The sequence below is a fragment of the Myxocyprinus asiaticus genome, chromosome 12, assembly GCF_019703515.2.
Source record: "Myxocyprinus asiaticus isolate MX2 ecotype Aquarium Trade chromosome 12, UBuf_Myxa_2, whole genome shotgun sequence".
Taxonomy (NCBI): Eukaryota; Metazoa; Chordata; class Actinopteri; order Cypriniformes; family Catostomidae; genus Myxocyprinus; species Myxocyprinus asiaticus.
In genome coordinates this window covers 48,369,937-48,384,815 of record NC_059355.1, presented here as the reverse complement: position 1 = coordinate 48,384,815, position 14,879 = coordinate 48,369,937, and the positions used below count along the sequence as shown (strand labels likewise).

Sequence of the window (14,879 nt, the reverse complement as noted above, 5' to 3'; positions counted from 1 at the left end):
TCTAAAGGCACGGGGAAATTGACGTTACGGCTGAACAGCTCTATAGTAAGTTTATAAAACATTTTTTATTGATTTGTTATTGTTATTAGCAAAATATGATATTCAGCAAAATAAGTGGAGTGATCTAAAATCCCGGTTTTTCTCATTTCCAAACAGCCCTTATTTACTTTGTCTCTATTAAATAATAATAATAACAACAACAATAATAATAATAATAATTAAAAAACAGGAAAACTGTGCCATTGTTTAATGTATTTGATATATGCTCGTGATGCCATTTTATTTATTTATTTGTACTGTTTCTATTGAAAGTCTCTGTGAAATTTTTAATCATCTTGTAATGTAATGAATATTCTGAATGTTTATTAAATAAATAAAAAACAGTATATTAATATAATAATAAATGTAAAAAAATTTTTTTGAAGGGAATATACAGAAGCCTACAAACAAGCGAATTTAAGTTCAATTTTAAATGACCTTTGACAAATAATAGCCAAGTTATAAATAAATAATAGCCTGTTTCTTTTTTTTTAATTTTTTAATGTATTTATTTATTTTTATGCTTTATTTGTTGTGGTACAACAAAATTAGAGCACAACAATAAGTATTAAGAATAACAGCAATATAAAGAATAGTTAAAGAAAACACTTCACCAACACCATAGCTCAAAACAGAAACAAAACTAGACAGTAACTAAAATAATAAACGAGAAAGAAAGAAAAAAGAAAGAAAGAAAGAAAGAAAGAGGGCATTACTTAAATTAAAAGAAAATTACACATTAATTAAAGTAAAAAGTCTGTAGGCCGAGTGCTGTTTTATTTTGACAGAGTGGACGTGATAAAGTCATGTGACTTGATCACCGGAAAGTTGAAGTCACGTGAATATGTGTCTATTTAAGAGTTTAACACAGCGGATTATCATGTTTATTTCCACATCTGAAAAGGTAAGAGTACAAAAATAACATTAATTTCACTGTTTTTTTATTTCTTCTTCTATTCATTGACTAGAAAGGTAAGTCAAATGTCTCAAAATGCAGTTTAAATTTACATTGCCTTAATCGCATGTTAAAGCCTGTGATACTCTTCATTTCCTGCATAGTGCTCTGGCTAAAATCACACATAAGTTCATATAGTTTTCCATTCTGTTGTTGCCTGCTGAGACTACTAAATGTGCATGAATTGGGACAACAACAAAAACAACAACAAAAAATAATAATAAATGTGTTGTTTTCTCATGAAACGTTTGGTTCAGGTTGTTATATAATGTTATAATCCAAGAAGTTTCTTTGTATTACAGAGTTCAAGAATGCAGTGTTTTGAATAACTGTGGTCTGTTCCTCTGTTTACAGATGCATCTTGTGTTGGTGTGTTTGCTTTTGGGGGTTTTGGAGGTTTTCGGCGCTCCAGATGCGGATGAAATCAAATATCTGCCTGGACTTCAGAAACAGCCCAGTTTCAAGCATTATTCTGGATACTTCCATGTGGCAGACAATAAACACCTTCATTACTGGTGAGTAACTCCTTTTCAGAACCACAAGAAGATTTTTGACATTTACAATAAGTGGTGGTTATCTACTCGCATGATGTGAGAGTTATAGTTAATTGTTGTTGTAACTAACGCATGAATGTCTTCTGATGCTCTACATCAGGTTTGTTGAGTCTCAGAAAGATCCAGAGAAAAGTCCGGTTGTTCTGTGGCTTAATGGAGGACCAGGATGCAGCTCCATGGATGGTTTGCTCACAGAACACGGACCGTTTCTGGTGAGAATTCACAGCGCTGGACTGATTCAAACTCATTGGTGTTTTTTGGGGGGGGAAGGGCCTTCTATAAATAATAATTTTTTAAGTGATATGTTTTAGGTACACTATATTGCCAAAAGTATTCGCTCACCCATCCAAATAATTGAATTCAGGTGTTCCAATCACTTCCGTGGCCACAGGTGTATAAAATGAAGCACCTAGGCACGCAGACTGCTTCTACAAACATTTGTGAAAGAATGGGCTGCTCTTAGGAGCTCAGTGAATTCCAGCGTGGTACTGTGATAGGATGCCACCTGTGCAACAAGTCCAGTCGTGAAATTTCCTCGCTACTAAATCAGTCAACTGTCAGTGGTATTATAACAAAGTGGAAGTGATTGGGAATGACAGCAACTCAGCCACGAAGTGGTAGGCCACGTGAAATGACAGAGCGGGGTCAGCGGATGCTGAGGCGCATAGTGCGCAGAGGTCGCCAACTTTCTGCAGAGTCAATCGCTACAGACCTCCAAAGTTCATGTGGCCTTCAGATTAGCTCAAGAACAGTGCGTAGAGAGCTTCATGGAATGGGTTTCCATGGCCGAGCAGCTGCATCCAAGCCATACATCACCAAGTGCAATGCAAAGCGTCGGATGCAGTGGTGTAAAGCACGCCACCACTGGACTCTAGAGCAGTGGAGACGCGTTCTCTGGAGTGACGAATCACGCTTCTCCATCTGGCAATCTGATGGACGACTCTGGGTTTGGCGGTTGCCAGGAGAACGGTACTTGTCTGACTGCATTGTGCCAACTGTGAAGTTTGGTGGAGGGGGGATTATGATGTGGGGTTGTTTTTCAGGAGCTGGGCTTGGCCCCTTAGTTCCAGTGAAAGGAACTCTGAATGCTTCAGCATACCAAGAGATTTTGGACAATTCCATGCTCCCAACTTTGTGGGAACAGTTTGGGGATGGCCCCTTCCTGTTCCAACATGACTGCGCACCAGTGCACAAAGCAAGGTCCATAAAGACATGGATGAGCGAGTTTGGTGTGGGAGAACTTGACTGGCCTGCACAGAGTCCTGACCTCAACCCAATAGAGCACCTTTGGGATGAATTAGAGCGAAGACTGCGAGCCAGGCCTTCTCGTCCAACATCAGTGTCTGACCTCACAAATGCGCTTCTGGAAGAATGGTCAAAAATTCCCATAAACACACTCCTAAACATTGTGGAAAGCCTTCCCAGAAGAGTTGAAGCTGTTATAGCTGCAAAGGGTGGGCCGACGTCATATTAAACCCTATGGATTAAGAATGGGTTGTCACTTAAGTTCATATGCGTCTAAAGGCAGATGAGCGAGTACTTTTGGCAGTATAGTGTAACTACATGGTTCCTATGGTCATGGAAATTTAAAATTATGACTTCCAAGCCTGGAAATGTCATTTCATTAATAGTCAGATAAAGTCTTTTTTGAGACAGACAGACCAACAGACAGAGACCGACTTAACCCTTGTGTGTCAATAAACAAAAGTTACTCAGACGTCCTAAGAGGACAAAAATGTCCGCATCAAAAATCTGCCATAATGGGGGCCTGGGTAGCTCACTGAGTAAAGACGCTGACTATCACCCCTGGAGTTGCGAGTTTGAATCCAGGGCGTGCTGAGTGACTCCAGTCAGGTCTCCTAAGCAACCAATTGGCCCGGTTGCTAGGGTGGATAGAGTCACATGGGGTAACCTCCTCGTGGTCTCTATAATGTGGTTCTCGCTCTCGGTGGGGCACTTGGTGAGTTGTGCGTGGATGCCGTGGAGAATAGCGTGAAGCCTCCACACGCGCTACGTCTCTGCGGTAACGCGCTCAACAAGCCACGTGATAAGATGCGCAGATTGACGGTCACAGACGCGGAGGCAACTGAGATTCGTCCTCCCCCTCCCGGATTGAGGCGAGTCACTACGCCACCACAAGGACTTCGAGCGCACTGGGAATTGGGCATTCCAAATTGGGGAGAAAAAAAAAAAACTGGCATAATAATATTATATTTTCCACTTTTAATTAGTTAATATTTTTTAACCAACATCAGTCCTGATCATAACTACCAAATATTCATTCGTTTTCAGGATTTTAACCCTTTAAATGCCAGTTTGTTTACATAATGCCACTGTTGTTTTTTTACACACACACACATTTCTCAATACACACATACAAAACACACTCTGACATCCATACCAACACACACACACACACACACACGCACTTTTAGCTGCATCATTTATTCAATTGTCCTGCAGTGCTCTATAATACAGCAAACAGAAAATAGGGGAAAAGCATATATTTGCTCCATAGGCTAAACATGAGAAAAATGGCGCCATCTGGTGGAAAATATAAAAATGTAAATTTTTGAAGCTAGGGCTCCAGAATGAAAGCATAATATCATAGAATTCATGATTTTATACTTTAATGTCACTGGGATCAAATTTTGCATTTTTAATGGATTTCAATGGGGACATTTTTGTCCTGAAGGTCCTGAGTGTAACTATTTTGTGTACACAAAAAAGATGTATTATAGGAACTTAGGTTGAAATATCAAAATTCCCCCCAAAATACACACATTTGGCCAAATTTATGCCGTTGGCATTAACAGCCAAAATGCTAAAAAAAAAAAAAAAAAGAGAGAGACAAAAATGTCCCAAAGGTCGCTCAAAGGTTAAAGCAGATCAACGATCAAAGATTATGTTGATGTCATTAATTATTCTGAGTTACGACAGCCAACAACTGCACAAGTTGAGCCTGAAATTCATTTTTACTCCAAATAACACTTAAATGGTTGTTGTTCTCCTCTGGATTGCTCGTTTTGGCAGTTTTTACTTGTCGTCTCGAGACCAGAAATGGAAAACGGCAGTTAGAATCATCATGGCGCCGCCCAGTGGTTGCTCAGGAAAACTGTGGATAGAATATTAGAAGTTTTGATCGTCCGCTGTGTGAAAAATCATAAGTCCGATCAGCTAGAAAAGACATGGCACACTGTTCCAGAACAGTCTGAAGGTCTGTGCCGAGTTTGGTGGATATTGCTTAAAAAGCTCTCTGAGGTGTTTTTTACAATTGATTAAGCTAAGTCTTGGTTTAGGGATTTTGAAAAACCCTAAACCCTGTCTGTAGAAGAACAGTAATATAATTACAAACAACTGGAAAAATGGTAATTCATTGGTCAAAAGGTGTGGGAACCTTGTAACTAAACTACTTCATTTGCTCCGAGCGTGAACATTTCCTTTTTTTCCACAGATCCAGGATGACGGCATCACTCTAGAATACAATCCTTATTCTTGGAATAAGGTACGGATTCCACTTTTACTAAAGTACGTTAGCACTGCTATTTGAGTTCTGTTTGTAAGTCATTTCTGTGTTGTGAAATGAGGAAGTAGGGCCAGTTTTCATATTACACAGTATTTTCAGTATTTAGACCATCACAGTTCCTGTAACCAGTCATGTGGTTTCACATTATTTTATTTTTATTACTTTTATAGTTACTATAAAGTAAATATTTAGTTACTAAATATGGATTCCCCCCCTCCCCCCAGATTGCAAATGTGCTATACCTTGAGTCACCAGCAGGTGTTGGGTTTTCCTACTCTGATGACAAAATATACACAACCAATGACACCGAGGTATGATTTCAAATTGGCTTTTCAGATGTTGGTTTTTCTGTTGTTTAAAGTTTTTGGCTTGTTTTGCTGACAAAACGTAAAAAAAACCTTTCCAAGAAATTTAAGTTGCCAAAAAAACTCCAGAAAACGTGTTGTGGAAAAATTCGATGGAGCCTTACACCGTGCATGGCATTGAAGAGACTGTAAATCTAAAAATCCCTCACAGCCTCATTTTCATGCCTGTCAAAAATCAAATATGGTGCTACTGTAAATAAGGTCTATAGTTAACACCTTAATGTAATGCTGGTTTATGTAATAAAAGTCCACTTTAAGGCATACATTTTAATGTAACTCAGAAATATTTCACATTACAGTATAAAATGCGCTGTGAATGCCGTTTCATGTGAATTTTAAGGACAGATTTCATGTCTGTATTTACTAATTGTACATTCCATGCTTCAACTTGTTTTATTGCAGTCTTGCCTACCTAACAGTTATGAAAATAAGCAAGATGTTAGTTGAATTTTTCCCTGACATCCAGGTGGCCATGAATAACTACTTGGCTTTGAAAGCGTTCTTCCAGTTGTATCCCGAGTACAGTAAGAATGAGGTTTTCCTGACTGGAGAGAGTTACGGCGGCATCTATATTCCCACACTGGCCGAAATCGTCATGGAGGACAGTAGCATTAATTTACAGGTAGGAGGGACTTCCTGTTGATTGTACTGCCTAAAAACAAAAGACATTTGTCCTGCGCTGCAGAAATTAAATGTAATCCATATTTGTGTTTTGTTTAACCACCAAACAAGAGACACAATTTTACAAGATGTTAGATATTAAGACTTGTTTTCAGAAAATATTTTTCTTACCCTATTGGCAAATTGTTTTTCTTGTTTTAAGGGTTATTCTAACCAAATTTAGTGAGTATTATGCCACAAAAAATCAAACGTATTTGTGTCAACTAAGATGTATTCTCAAAAGTCTTAATATCTTATGCAATTTTTCTTCTCAACTAAAGACCTCCTGTTTTAAGAATGTTTAGATGTTTTGTTTTTCAGTGAGCTCTGTGTTGCAGGGTGTATGCTGTCTCAATTGTATGTCATTGTGTATCCTAAAGTGTGTATGTGTCTTGTAGGGTATTGCTGTTGGCAACGGCTTGTCAAGCTATGAGCTAAATGACAATTCCTTGGTCTATTTTGCATACTACCATGGACTTCTTGGGACCAGGTACAATATTTTCTAGTGATAGACCAATTTATCGGCAACTAGGCCGATTAATCGGCCGATATTTGGCCATATTGCGATTTTTATCGGCTGGTAAATGTGTTAGCTTGGCCAATTAACGGAAGCACTAAATTTCCCTTGTGTCAGTTCCAAAATCTGCCAAAAGATTTCTCAAATGATAGTCAACACTTTCTTTTAGCCCTGATGATGTTCGTTTTGTGCTAACACACTTTGTATTCCCGGTCAAAAATGACCAGCCCACTAAGATTATAAGACTATAAATCTCTCCTATAGCATGTACTATCACAAGATATTGCATTTAGATCTTTTTATCAATTGTTTTTTTTTTTTTTAGTAATTGACAGGTTCTGCACTCCTTTTTTTGAACATTAAATTGTGTATATATAATATTTGTTTTTATTGATTAGAATGATTAATTGAAGTGAGCTTATACCAGGGCCAGTGGGAGGCACTCCCCATGGGGAAAAAAATTATAATTATTATTTAATAAATTAATAACCACTTGCTTGATCTGAAGAAAATAGGTGTCATTTTAAAGCATAGAATGTGGATTTTACCATGCTTATAGCTGATCCTACCAATACTTAATGCTTTTTAATTTGCTGATAACTAAGAACTGTTTAACTCATCATTTGCAAAAAAATGTCTTACAACAATTATATTCAGAGTTGGTAAAACCATAAAAAGCTAAGATAGCCATGTGTTAAGATAGCCATGTGTTATATATTGTTGTAAAGGTCTCAATTAGTAGAATGCAATACAAATTTGTTTCACTCAGAGGCCAAACTGCAGTGAGCATTAGTGTATGAAATTCACGCTGACACAAATATAATAAACAGGAGTGGGTTTTTGTCACGTTTCCTTATTACTTCCTGAAACATACATATAACATAGACAATGTTATATCGTGACTTACAGCAGACTATCCCTATTCAAACGAGCCCAAATACAAAATAAAATAAGTGTAAAAGTGAAATAAAACCAATAAAATGTAATGAATGTTTTTTGTGTTTTTTTTTCACAAGGAATTTCAAGGAAATGTATTCCAATTAGATTAAGTAAAAAAAAAAAAAAAAAAAAATTGTCTGGGTCAAAATGATCAGAACACAACATAAGGATTAAGTTTAAGCACATTTCATTAAATATTGTATAAAATAGACTGGCCATTCTCTGTTGATCTCTCTCTCTCATCAATGAGGTGTTTCCATCCGCAGAACTGCCGCTCACTGGATGTTTTTTGTTTTTGGCACCATCTGAGTAAATTGTAGAGCTTGTTGTGATTGTTGGTGCCAGATGGGCTGGTTTGAGTATTTCTGTAACTGCTGATCTCCTGGGATTTTCACGCACAACAGTCTCTAGCATTTACTCAGAATGCTGCCAAAAACAAAAAAACATCCAGTGAGCAGCAGTTCTGTGGACGGAAATGCCTTGTTGATGAGAGAGGTCAACAGAGAATGGCCAGACTGGTCATGACTGGTTTGAACTGACAAAGTCCACGGTAACTCCGATAACCGCTCTGTACAATTGTGATGAGGAGAATTTGTATCGGCCGTCCTGTTCTTCAGATACTGTAGAAAATCTGTGAAAAAAAAAATCTTTAAAAACCCATATCAATTGACCACTTGTATTTTGTGTCACCTAATAATTCTTAATAAGCAGGTATCACTCACATTTTCTTTAGAAATTGTAAAAAATAAAATTTGTTTTATAGCTTGTGGAATGCCCTGCAGACATTTTGCTGCAAAGATGGAGTATGCAACTTCTACAATAACAAGGATGTGAACTGCTCTGCTAATGTAAGTGAAACATTAGCGTTCTCCTAATAGTTTGACATGTTTAACATGTATGAGACGTGTGTGTTTTTTTTTTGTTTTTTTTTTTTTGTTTAATCTTTCCGCTGCTCTTTAGGTAAATCAGGTTGAAGTTATTGTCTTCGAGTCAGGACTGAACATGTATAACCTGTATGCACCCTGTGCGGGAGGTGTTCCACAGAGAGCAAGGTGAGGATGGACCAGTTAAATGAAAGTAAACTCTGAAATGCCACTTTGACATGAACGTACGGTGGCCCCAAAAGTATTTGGACACTTAAGTCACTCTGAATGCCATTGCTTTATATAACAAAATATCAAACCAAGTGGAATCAGTAAACAAATGATGCTTGGGCTTTTCTCAGAACTAACCTAACTTTTCTGAGCCATTTCTGTCAAATACTTTTAATAAACTGGTGATTTGTTTTTAGTGGATTGCAGCACATAATTTTGTTATGCATTCTGAATTCAGCATTGAAAATGGGCAGTTTGTGATTCGAGACCTGGGCCACCACTTCATCAACCATGACTGGTCAAGAGCATGGAACCAGGTAATGCAACCAGCTCATGTGTTGCTACCAGAAAACGAAGCTTTCTTCTCAGCAATATCATCATGAAGTTCTTTAGTTTTCACAGAACCATTGAATAATGGATAATCACTTGAGGAATTTTCTTTTGGTCAGAAATTCCGAGATGTGGCCGCCCTGTTTAAGTCTACGAAGCTTGATCCTCCATGCACAAACTCCACCCCATCCACCCTGTACCTGAACAACCCATTAGTGAAGTCTGCCCTCCACATCTCGCCCAATTCTTTGGACTGGGTCATCTGCAGGTTTGTTGAGTGGATTGTATTCTAAATTGTAAGGAATGGTTCACCCAAAAGTTATCATTAGCTCATTTACATTCACTGTTATAAGTTCTCAAACTCGTGTGACTCGCATGAACACAATTCTTTTTTTTTTTTTTAAGGATATTATGATGTTTATATCCATACAATGCAAATCAATAGAGGCAGCTTAAAGGTAATCCATAGAACGTTTTATATTTTACTTTTTTTGCGCGCGTTATTATAATGCAGTAATACACTGGCATAGTGATTGATGTATGTCGTTATGAAAATCGACCTCTCCCCTGAAATCTGAATGCAAGTAGTCAAGAGACACATTACGATCAGATTAAGATGTGTTTCGCCTGATTTATGATCATATTAGAGGAAGACCGATATATTGTTTTACCGATTAATCTGTGCAGATGGATGCTTTGTTTTGCCTGACTTCTTATGATCTTATTAGAGGAAGACCGATTAATCTGTGCAGTTGGTTGCTTTGTTTCGCCTGACTTCTTATGATCAAATTAAAGGAAGACCGATATATCGTTTTACCGATTAATCTGTGCAGTTGGTTGCTTTGTTTCGCCTGACTTCTTATGATCATATTAGAGGAAGACCGATATATCGTTTTACCGATTAATCCGCGACAGTGGTTGCTTTGTTTCGCCTGATATATTGGTTGTCGATAGTTGCTTTTTGGAACTATCAGTTATGTCGATAGTAGCCAATAGTTTTTATTATTATGTGCCCCATCAGCACATCCTCCGTATCTCCAACTTCATATCATCTTGTGAATAATTATAATAATAATAATAAACCTTATTCCTCATTAAAAACCATCTGGTGAAATGTATACACAAATCCCTTCTTCTGGTAAATATATAGGCTATAAAAAGCCTAATTTGGTTGATACTTAACATGGAGCATTGAAACAGGGCCAAGTCTCCATTTCAAAATAAGAGTCCCTGGTGTGTTTCGGGCTAATTTATAGTTGTTTAAAAGTCCCACGTTATGCACAAAATCTTCCATTTTCTTTTTGGTTATTATTGGGATTTAGGTTGAACCATAAACTGTATCTGGAATTTTATTCATATTTGACTCTTGTTACCTCTGTCTATCCGTCAATGAATCTGTTATCAGCCTTTCCCACCACCTTAGTTATCGGTATAGCAATATCCACAATCAGTCGACCTCTTGATCAGATTACCCAAACACATCTTAATGCCAGGTGTAGGCAGAGCCATTGATCATTCCAAGTGTTCGATGTATGAATATTGACACCTCATGGACTGAATTTGGTTTGAGAATGAGCAAAATGCAAATAATTAGAGCTGGAGAGCCTTCATTTGAAATCATCCTGATTTTTGTTGCAGTGCTGAGGTCAATCTTAACTACAAACGGCTGTTTATGGATGTGAAGAAACAGTACATGAAGCTTCTTGGAGCACTAGTGAGTCATGGGATATAAAGGATTAATCAAGTATTTCCAAGTTTACCAGTCCTTGTAGATAATTTTTACAACATCTTCTCAACAGAGATACCGTGTGTTGGTGTACAATGGAGATGTTGATATGGCCTGCAATTTCCTTGGAGATGAGTGGTTTGTGGAATCACTCCAGCAAGAGGTGAGATGTTTTCAACTTGTGCGGTAAATTTTGCTGTCTTGTTTCGTGAGTTACATTTTTCACTATCAGCACAAAGTCTGGTCCACATTGCAGTTTATTCGAGCTAAAAACCGCCCACTTAGATGGGAAAGATCTGACTGAAAAAATGGCCAACCACAGTACTGTTTTTACTTTGTTTAGGCATGGATAAATCTGAAATTGGTGCTATTGTACCACAATAATACAACTGTAAGAAATTAAGTGGTAGACTACAGTGCCATTATTTGAAATAAAGCCGTCACAGTTTTTCAGACAATACTGTAGAAATTAGCGGAAATGCGTGTTGACTTTGTAGTCCGAATCTTTAACATCTTTAAAAAATTTGACGCCACTAACCTGTAAAACTTTCACGTCCAGAAAGTAGTTTCTTCCTAGGAAGTGCTTGAGTCAGTCTGGTACCTTGTAAATGTGACCGTTTCCCAGCAGGCAGATTATGAACCCCTGCACTCTGACTCTGACAGCCAATCAGATTGTAGCTTGCAAAAACAGTCCTTGGCAATCCATTGGCTTATAGAGCGCAACCGTCTGGTTCCAGAAGTAAAAAAAATTCCCATTCATTTTGTTTGATGGGCAAATTGATTCATAACGATGATTTATAAATCTTTAAAGACAGATCGCTGTGAGCTTTGAGGTTGTTTAACGATGGTTTATGCTTCTGTTGAAGCCAACAGTCCACATTATTTCAACTTTATTTTTAAAAATCGTGTTTAAAAGTTGAATTTCTGCTGAAGAGCTAAACTACCCATGATCAAGAGGGGGAAAATCCATCATCAGAGAATTGCTGTAAACAATGCACGCCAAAAGAGCTCTGCAGTGGCCGCCCAATCACTTGACGCACTGAATGACGCAATCGAGTCACTCTCCCTACATTCTCGGACTACTTACATTTGTATATATCAGAGTATTTTGCAATAAACGTAAAATATATTGTTTTTAGTCCTAAAATCAACAATTTCAAATCAATAGTTTTATATTTTTCCATCCAATTAAGTGCACAGTCTTGTACCTTTTTGTGTTTTTGTTTTTGGTCTTGTGTTCAAATACTTTTTTGCCTCAAATCAAAGTTTGTTATGTTGTGATTCACCTCAGAGCTGGTTGGTTTGGTTCATGGCTTACAACTCTTTTGAAGGATTTAATGAAATTTCTATGGGAAAAATGAAATGGGGGGGGGGGGGGGGGGATTCTTCTGGAACCAAGACAGCTGAAAAAGTGGGCGGACATTGTTGCGCTCTATTGATCTAGGCCGAAATGCCTTGCGTTTATGCTGTAGTGAGAAACAATCTCTTTGTCGTTTTCTGCGATTAGGTTCAGGTGCAGCGCAGAACTTGGATTTATTTCAGTGGTGACACTCAGCAGGTGGGCGGTTTCGTCAAGGAATTCTCCAACCTCGCTTTCCTCACAGTGAAGGTAAGACGTTTTTAGGCATAACATATGAAATGTGTTTGGACATTTTTATGGTGTGTTGTAAAATACATCACTTTGGACAAAACCTAGGTCAGAATTGCATGTTTCTTCAAACCAAACAGGCTCTTGCGCTTAAAGTTCGATGCAGCGCAACGAATAAAACCAAACTTGGGTGTCTTATGTTCTTTAATTTGACACGGCATCTAAATAAAATGCAATGCTCCTATGTGAGACGCTGAAAGAACAGTGAGATGTGGCGCAACGGTTAAAGACGTCCATTTGTGTACGAAAAACGACAAAAATAATTTGCCGTGAAAAGCGCCTAAAACAATCCCAGAATGCACCGTTAACGAAGTAAAATGATCCAATAAATGTTTTGTATAAATGTACTTATTCAGAACTAAGTACGTAAGTATAAGATGCTGAAAAAAAAAAAGAGCACGATGTGACTCAATCCACAATTATTGCTGCCTTAAGTGAGTCGGAAATACCGTAATTGACAGTTTTGAGCACATTAATGACCAAGCGATCTTCTGTTTTTGGTTGAAAGGGGCGGTTGGACATGAAAGATAGTGGAAAAATAATATTAATGTGTTATAAATAACAGATTTTATAAGTTCACTAATATAAAGCTAATGACTCTCTCTTCGCTATTTTGCTTTAGGCAATATATTTAATTTGTTAGATGCAGTGCATCAATAAATCATGCAAGTCGTGTAAAAGTAAAGCAGGTTATCAACTGGTATAACTGGGGGTAAAAAAACGCTTTTGCAGTTGTTTATTTTTAGTTTGGCTTCCGCCATGTTTTGTTTCCGACTCTAATGCTTATTGTTGTAATAACAAATACCAAACTTGAACGTAGGAGCTTCTCAGGTGCACTTGAAGGCAGCGTATGAAAAAAAACAAAATGGCACTGAAGGAATGCAGGAACATTTTTGGGGTGAACGCCCCCTTAAAGGTATAGTTCACCCAAATATGAAAATTCCCTCATGCCATCCCAGATGGGTATGACTTTTTTTTATTTTTTTCATCTGCTGAACTCATGAAGATTTTTAGAATATTTCAGCTCTGTAGGTTCATACAAAGCAAGTGAATGGTGACCAAAACTTTGAAGCTCCAAAAATCAAAGTAAAAGTAATCCATAAGACTCCAGTGTTTTAATCCATGTCTTCTGAAGAGAGATGATAGGTGTGGGTGAGAAACCGATCAATATTTAAGACCTTTTTTTTTACTATAAATTCTCCTCCCTGCTCAGTCAGTCTCCACTTTAACATTCACATGCATATCGCCCCCTACTGGGCAGGGTGAAGAATGTCTAGTAAAAAAGGACTTCAATATTTATCTGTTTCTCACCCACACCTATCATATTACTTCTGAAGACATGGATTAAAACAGTTGAGTCACATTGATTACTTTAATGCTGCCTTTGCTTTTTAGAGCTTCAAAGTTCTGGTCACCATTCACTTGCATTGTATGGACCTACAGAGCTGAACTATTCTTCTAAAAATCATAATTTGTATTCTGCAGAAGAAAGAAAGTTATACAGATCTGGGATGGCATGAGGGTGAGTAAATGATGAGAATTTTCATTTTGGGGTGAACTATTCCTTTTAAGCTCCTAGGAACAGAACTTCTATAATAGATTAGTTTTGCACCGTTTTCATCGGTGACGTCTGTCTTTAGAAAGGAAAAACTTCCACAGTTGAACTGATGCATTTGCTCTATTCTTTCAGGGTTCGGGTCACATGGTTCCCACTGACAAACCCATAGCGGCCTTGACCATGTTTACCCGCTTTATCACCAAGCAACCTTACTAGTCCACACTCAGGGATTTTTACTGGCATTTAAATCAAGATTTGCACTGTCACACGGGTTAAAGGTTTCCATAGTTGGACCACTAACTTTTTTTTTTCGTATCTGTTTTTTCTGGCACTTTTTCATCAAACACAGATCAAGTTTTCTACTGCACACTATATACAATTTAAAATAGCTAGTTTTCTGATCGTGCATAAACAGTGAGTTCCTCCAACAATACATTAAAACACCTGTTTGCTTCTGACAAACTTTGATTTAATTTATGAAAGCTGCTGTGTTGCCCATTAAAACTGAATCGGATCTATCCAAAATGACTAGACACAGACTGTTAGCCATCTATTGCACAGTTTTAGCTTGTGTTTATTAAATGTGAAATTGTAGCTTTTGTATTTTTTATTTTTATTATTTGTAGAAAGTATTTTGGAGCCATCTTGAATTTTAATGATCATAAAGATTATTTTTGTCATGAATATTACACTTTAATGCCTCGCTGGACTAATTGTTGCATTTTGTGAACGTTTAATTGTCCTCATTTGCTTAATGGTGTTTTAAAATGATTTATCGTGCAAACTGTTGTACGTTTGTGCTCATAGGGAAAATCTTTGTGCCTTTTTTACCTTTTTTTTTATTTATTTTTTTTTTTTTATTAAATCAATTTCCTATGATTTGTTTCTTTTTGTGATGTCAAATTGTGTGTGTGTGTGTGTGCGCATAAGGTGCATAAATCAAGCTTAAACTCATTTCAATAATCAGA

The 14,879-nt window shown here is 37.3% G+C and overlaps 1 protein-coding gene across 1 annotated transcript; it reads left to right on the top strand.

Moving 5' to 3' along the window:
* Window positions 1-817: 817 nt before the first annotated feature.
* On the top strand, window positions 818-14,790 carry LOC127449570 (lysosomal protective protein-like). Its single transcript, XM_051713093.1, has 15 exons — window positions 818-943; window positions 1,349-1,509; window positions 1,649-1,760; window positions 5,003-5,053; window positions 5,299-5,385; window positions 5,906-6,061; window positions 6,498-6,589; window positions 8,319-8,403; window positions 8,516-8,607; window positions 8,888-8,966; window positions 9,099-9,247; window positions 10,618-10,693; window positions 10,779-10,868; window positions 12,213-12,314; window positions 14,044-14,790. Exons 1-15 carry the CDS (start codon window positions 884-886, stop codon window positions 14,125-14,127), a joined length of 1,476 nt encoding a protein of 491 aa, XP_051569053.1. The 5' UTR covers window positions 818-883; the 3' UTR covers window positions 14,128-14,790.
* The last annotated feature ends 89 nt before the right edge of the window (window positions 14,791-14,879 follow it).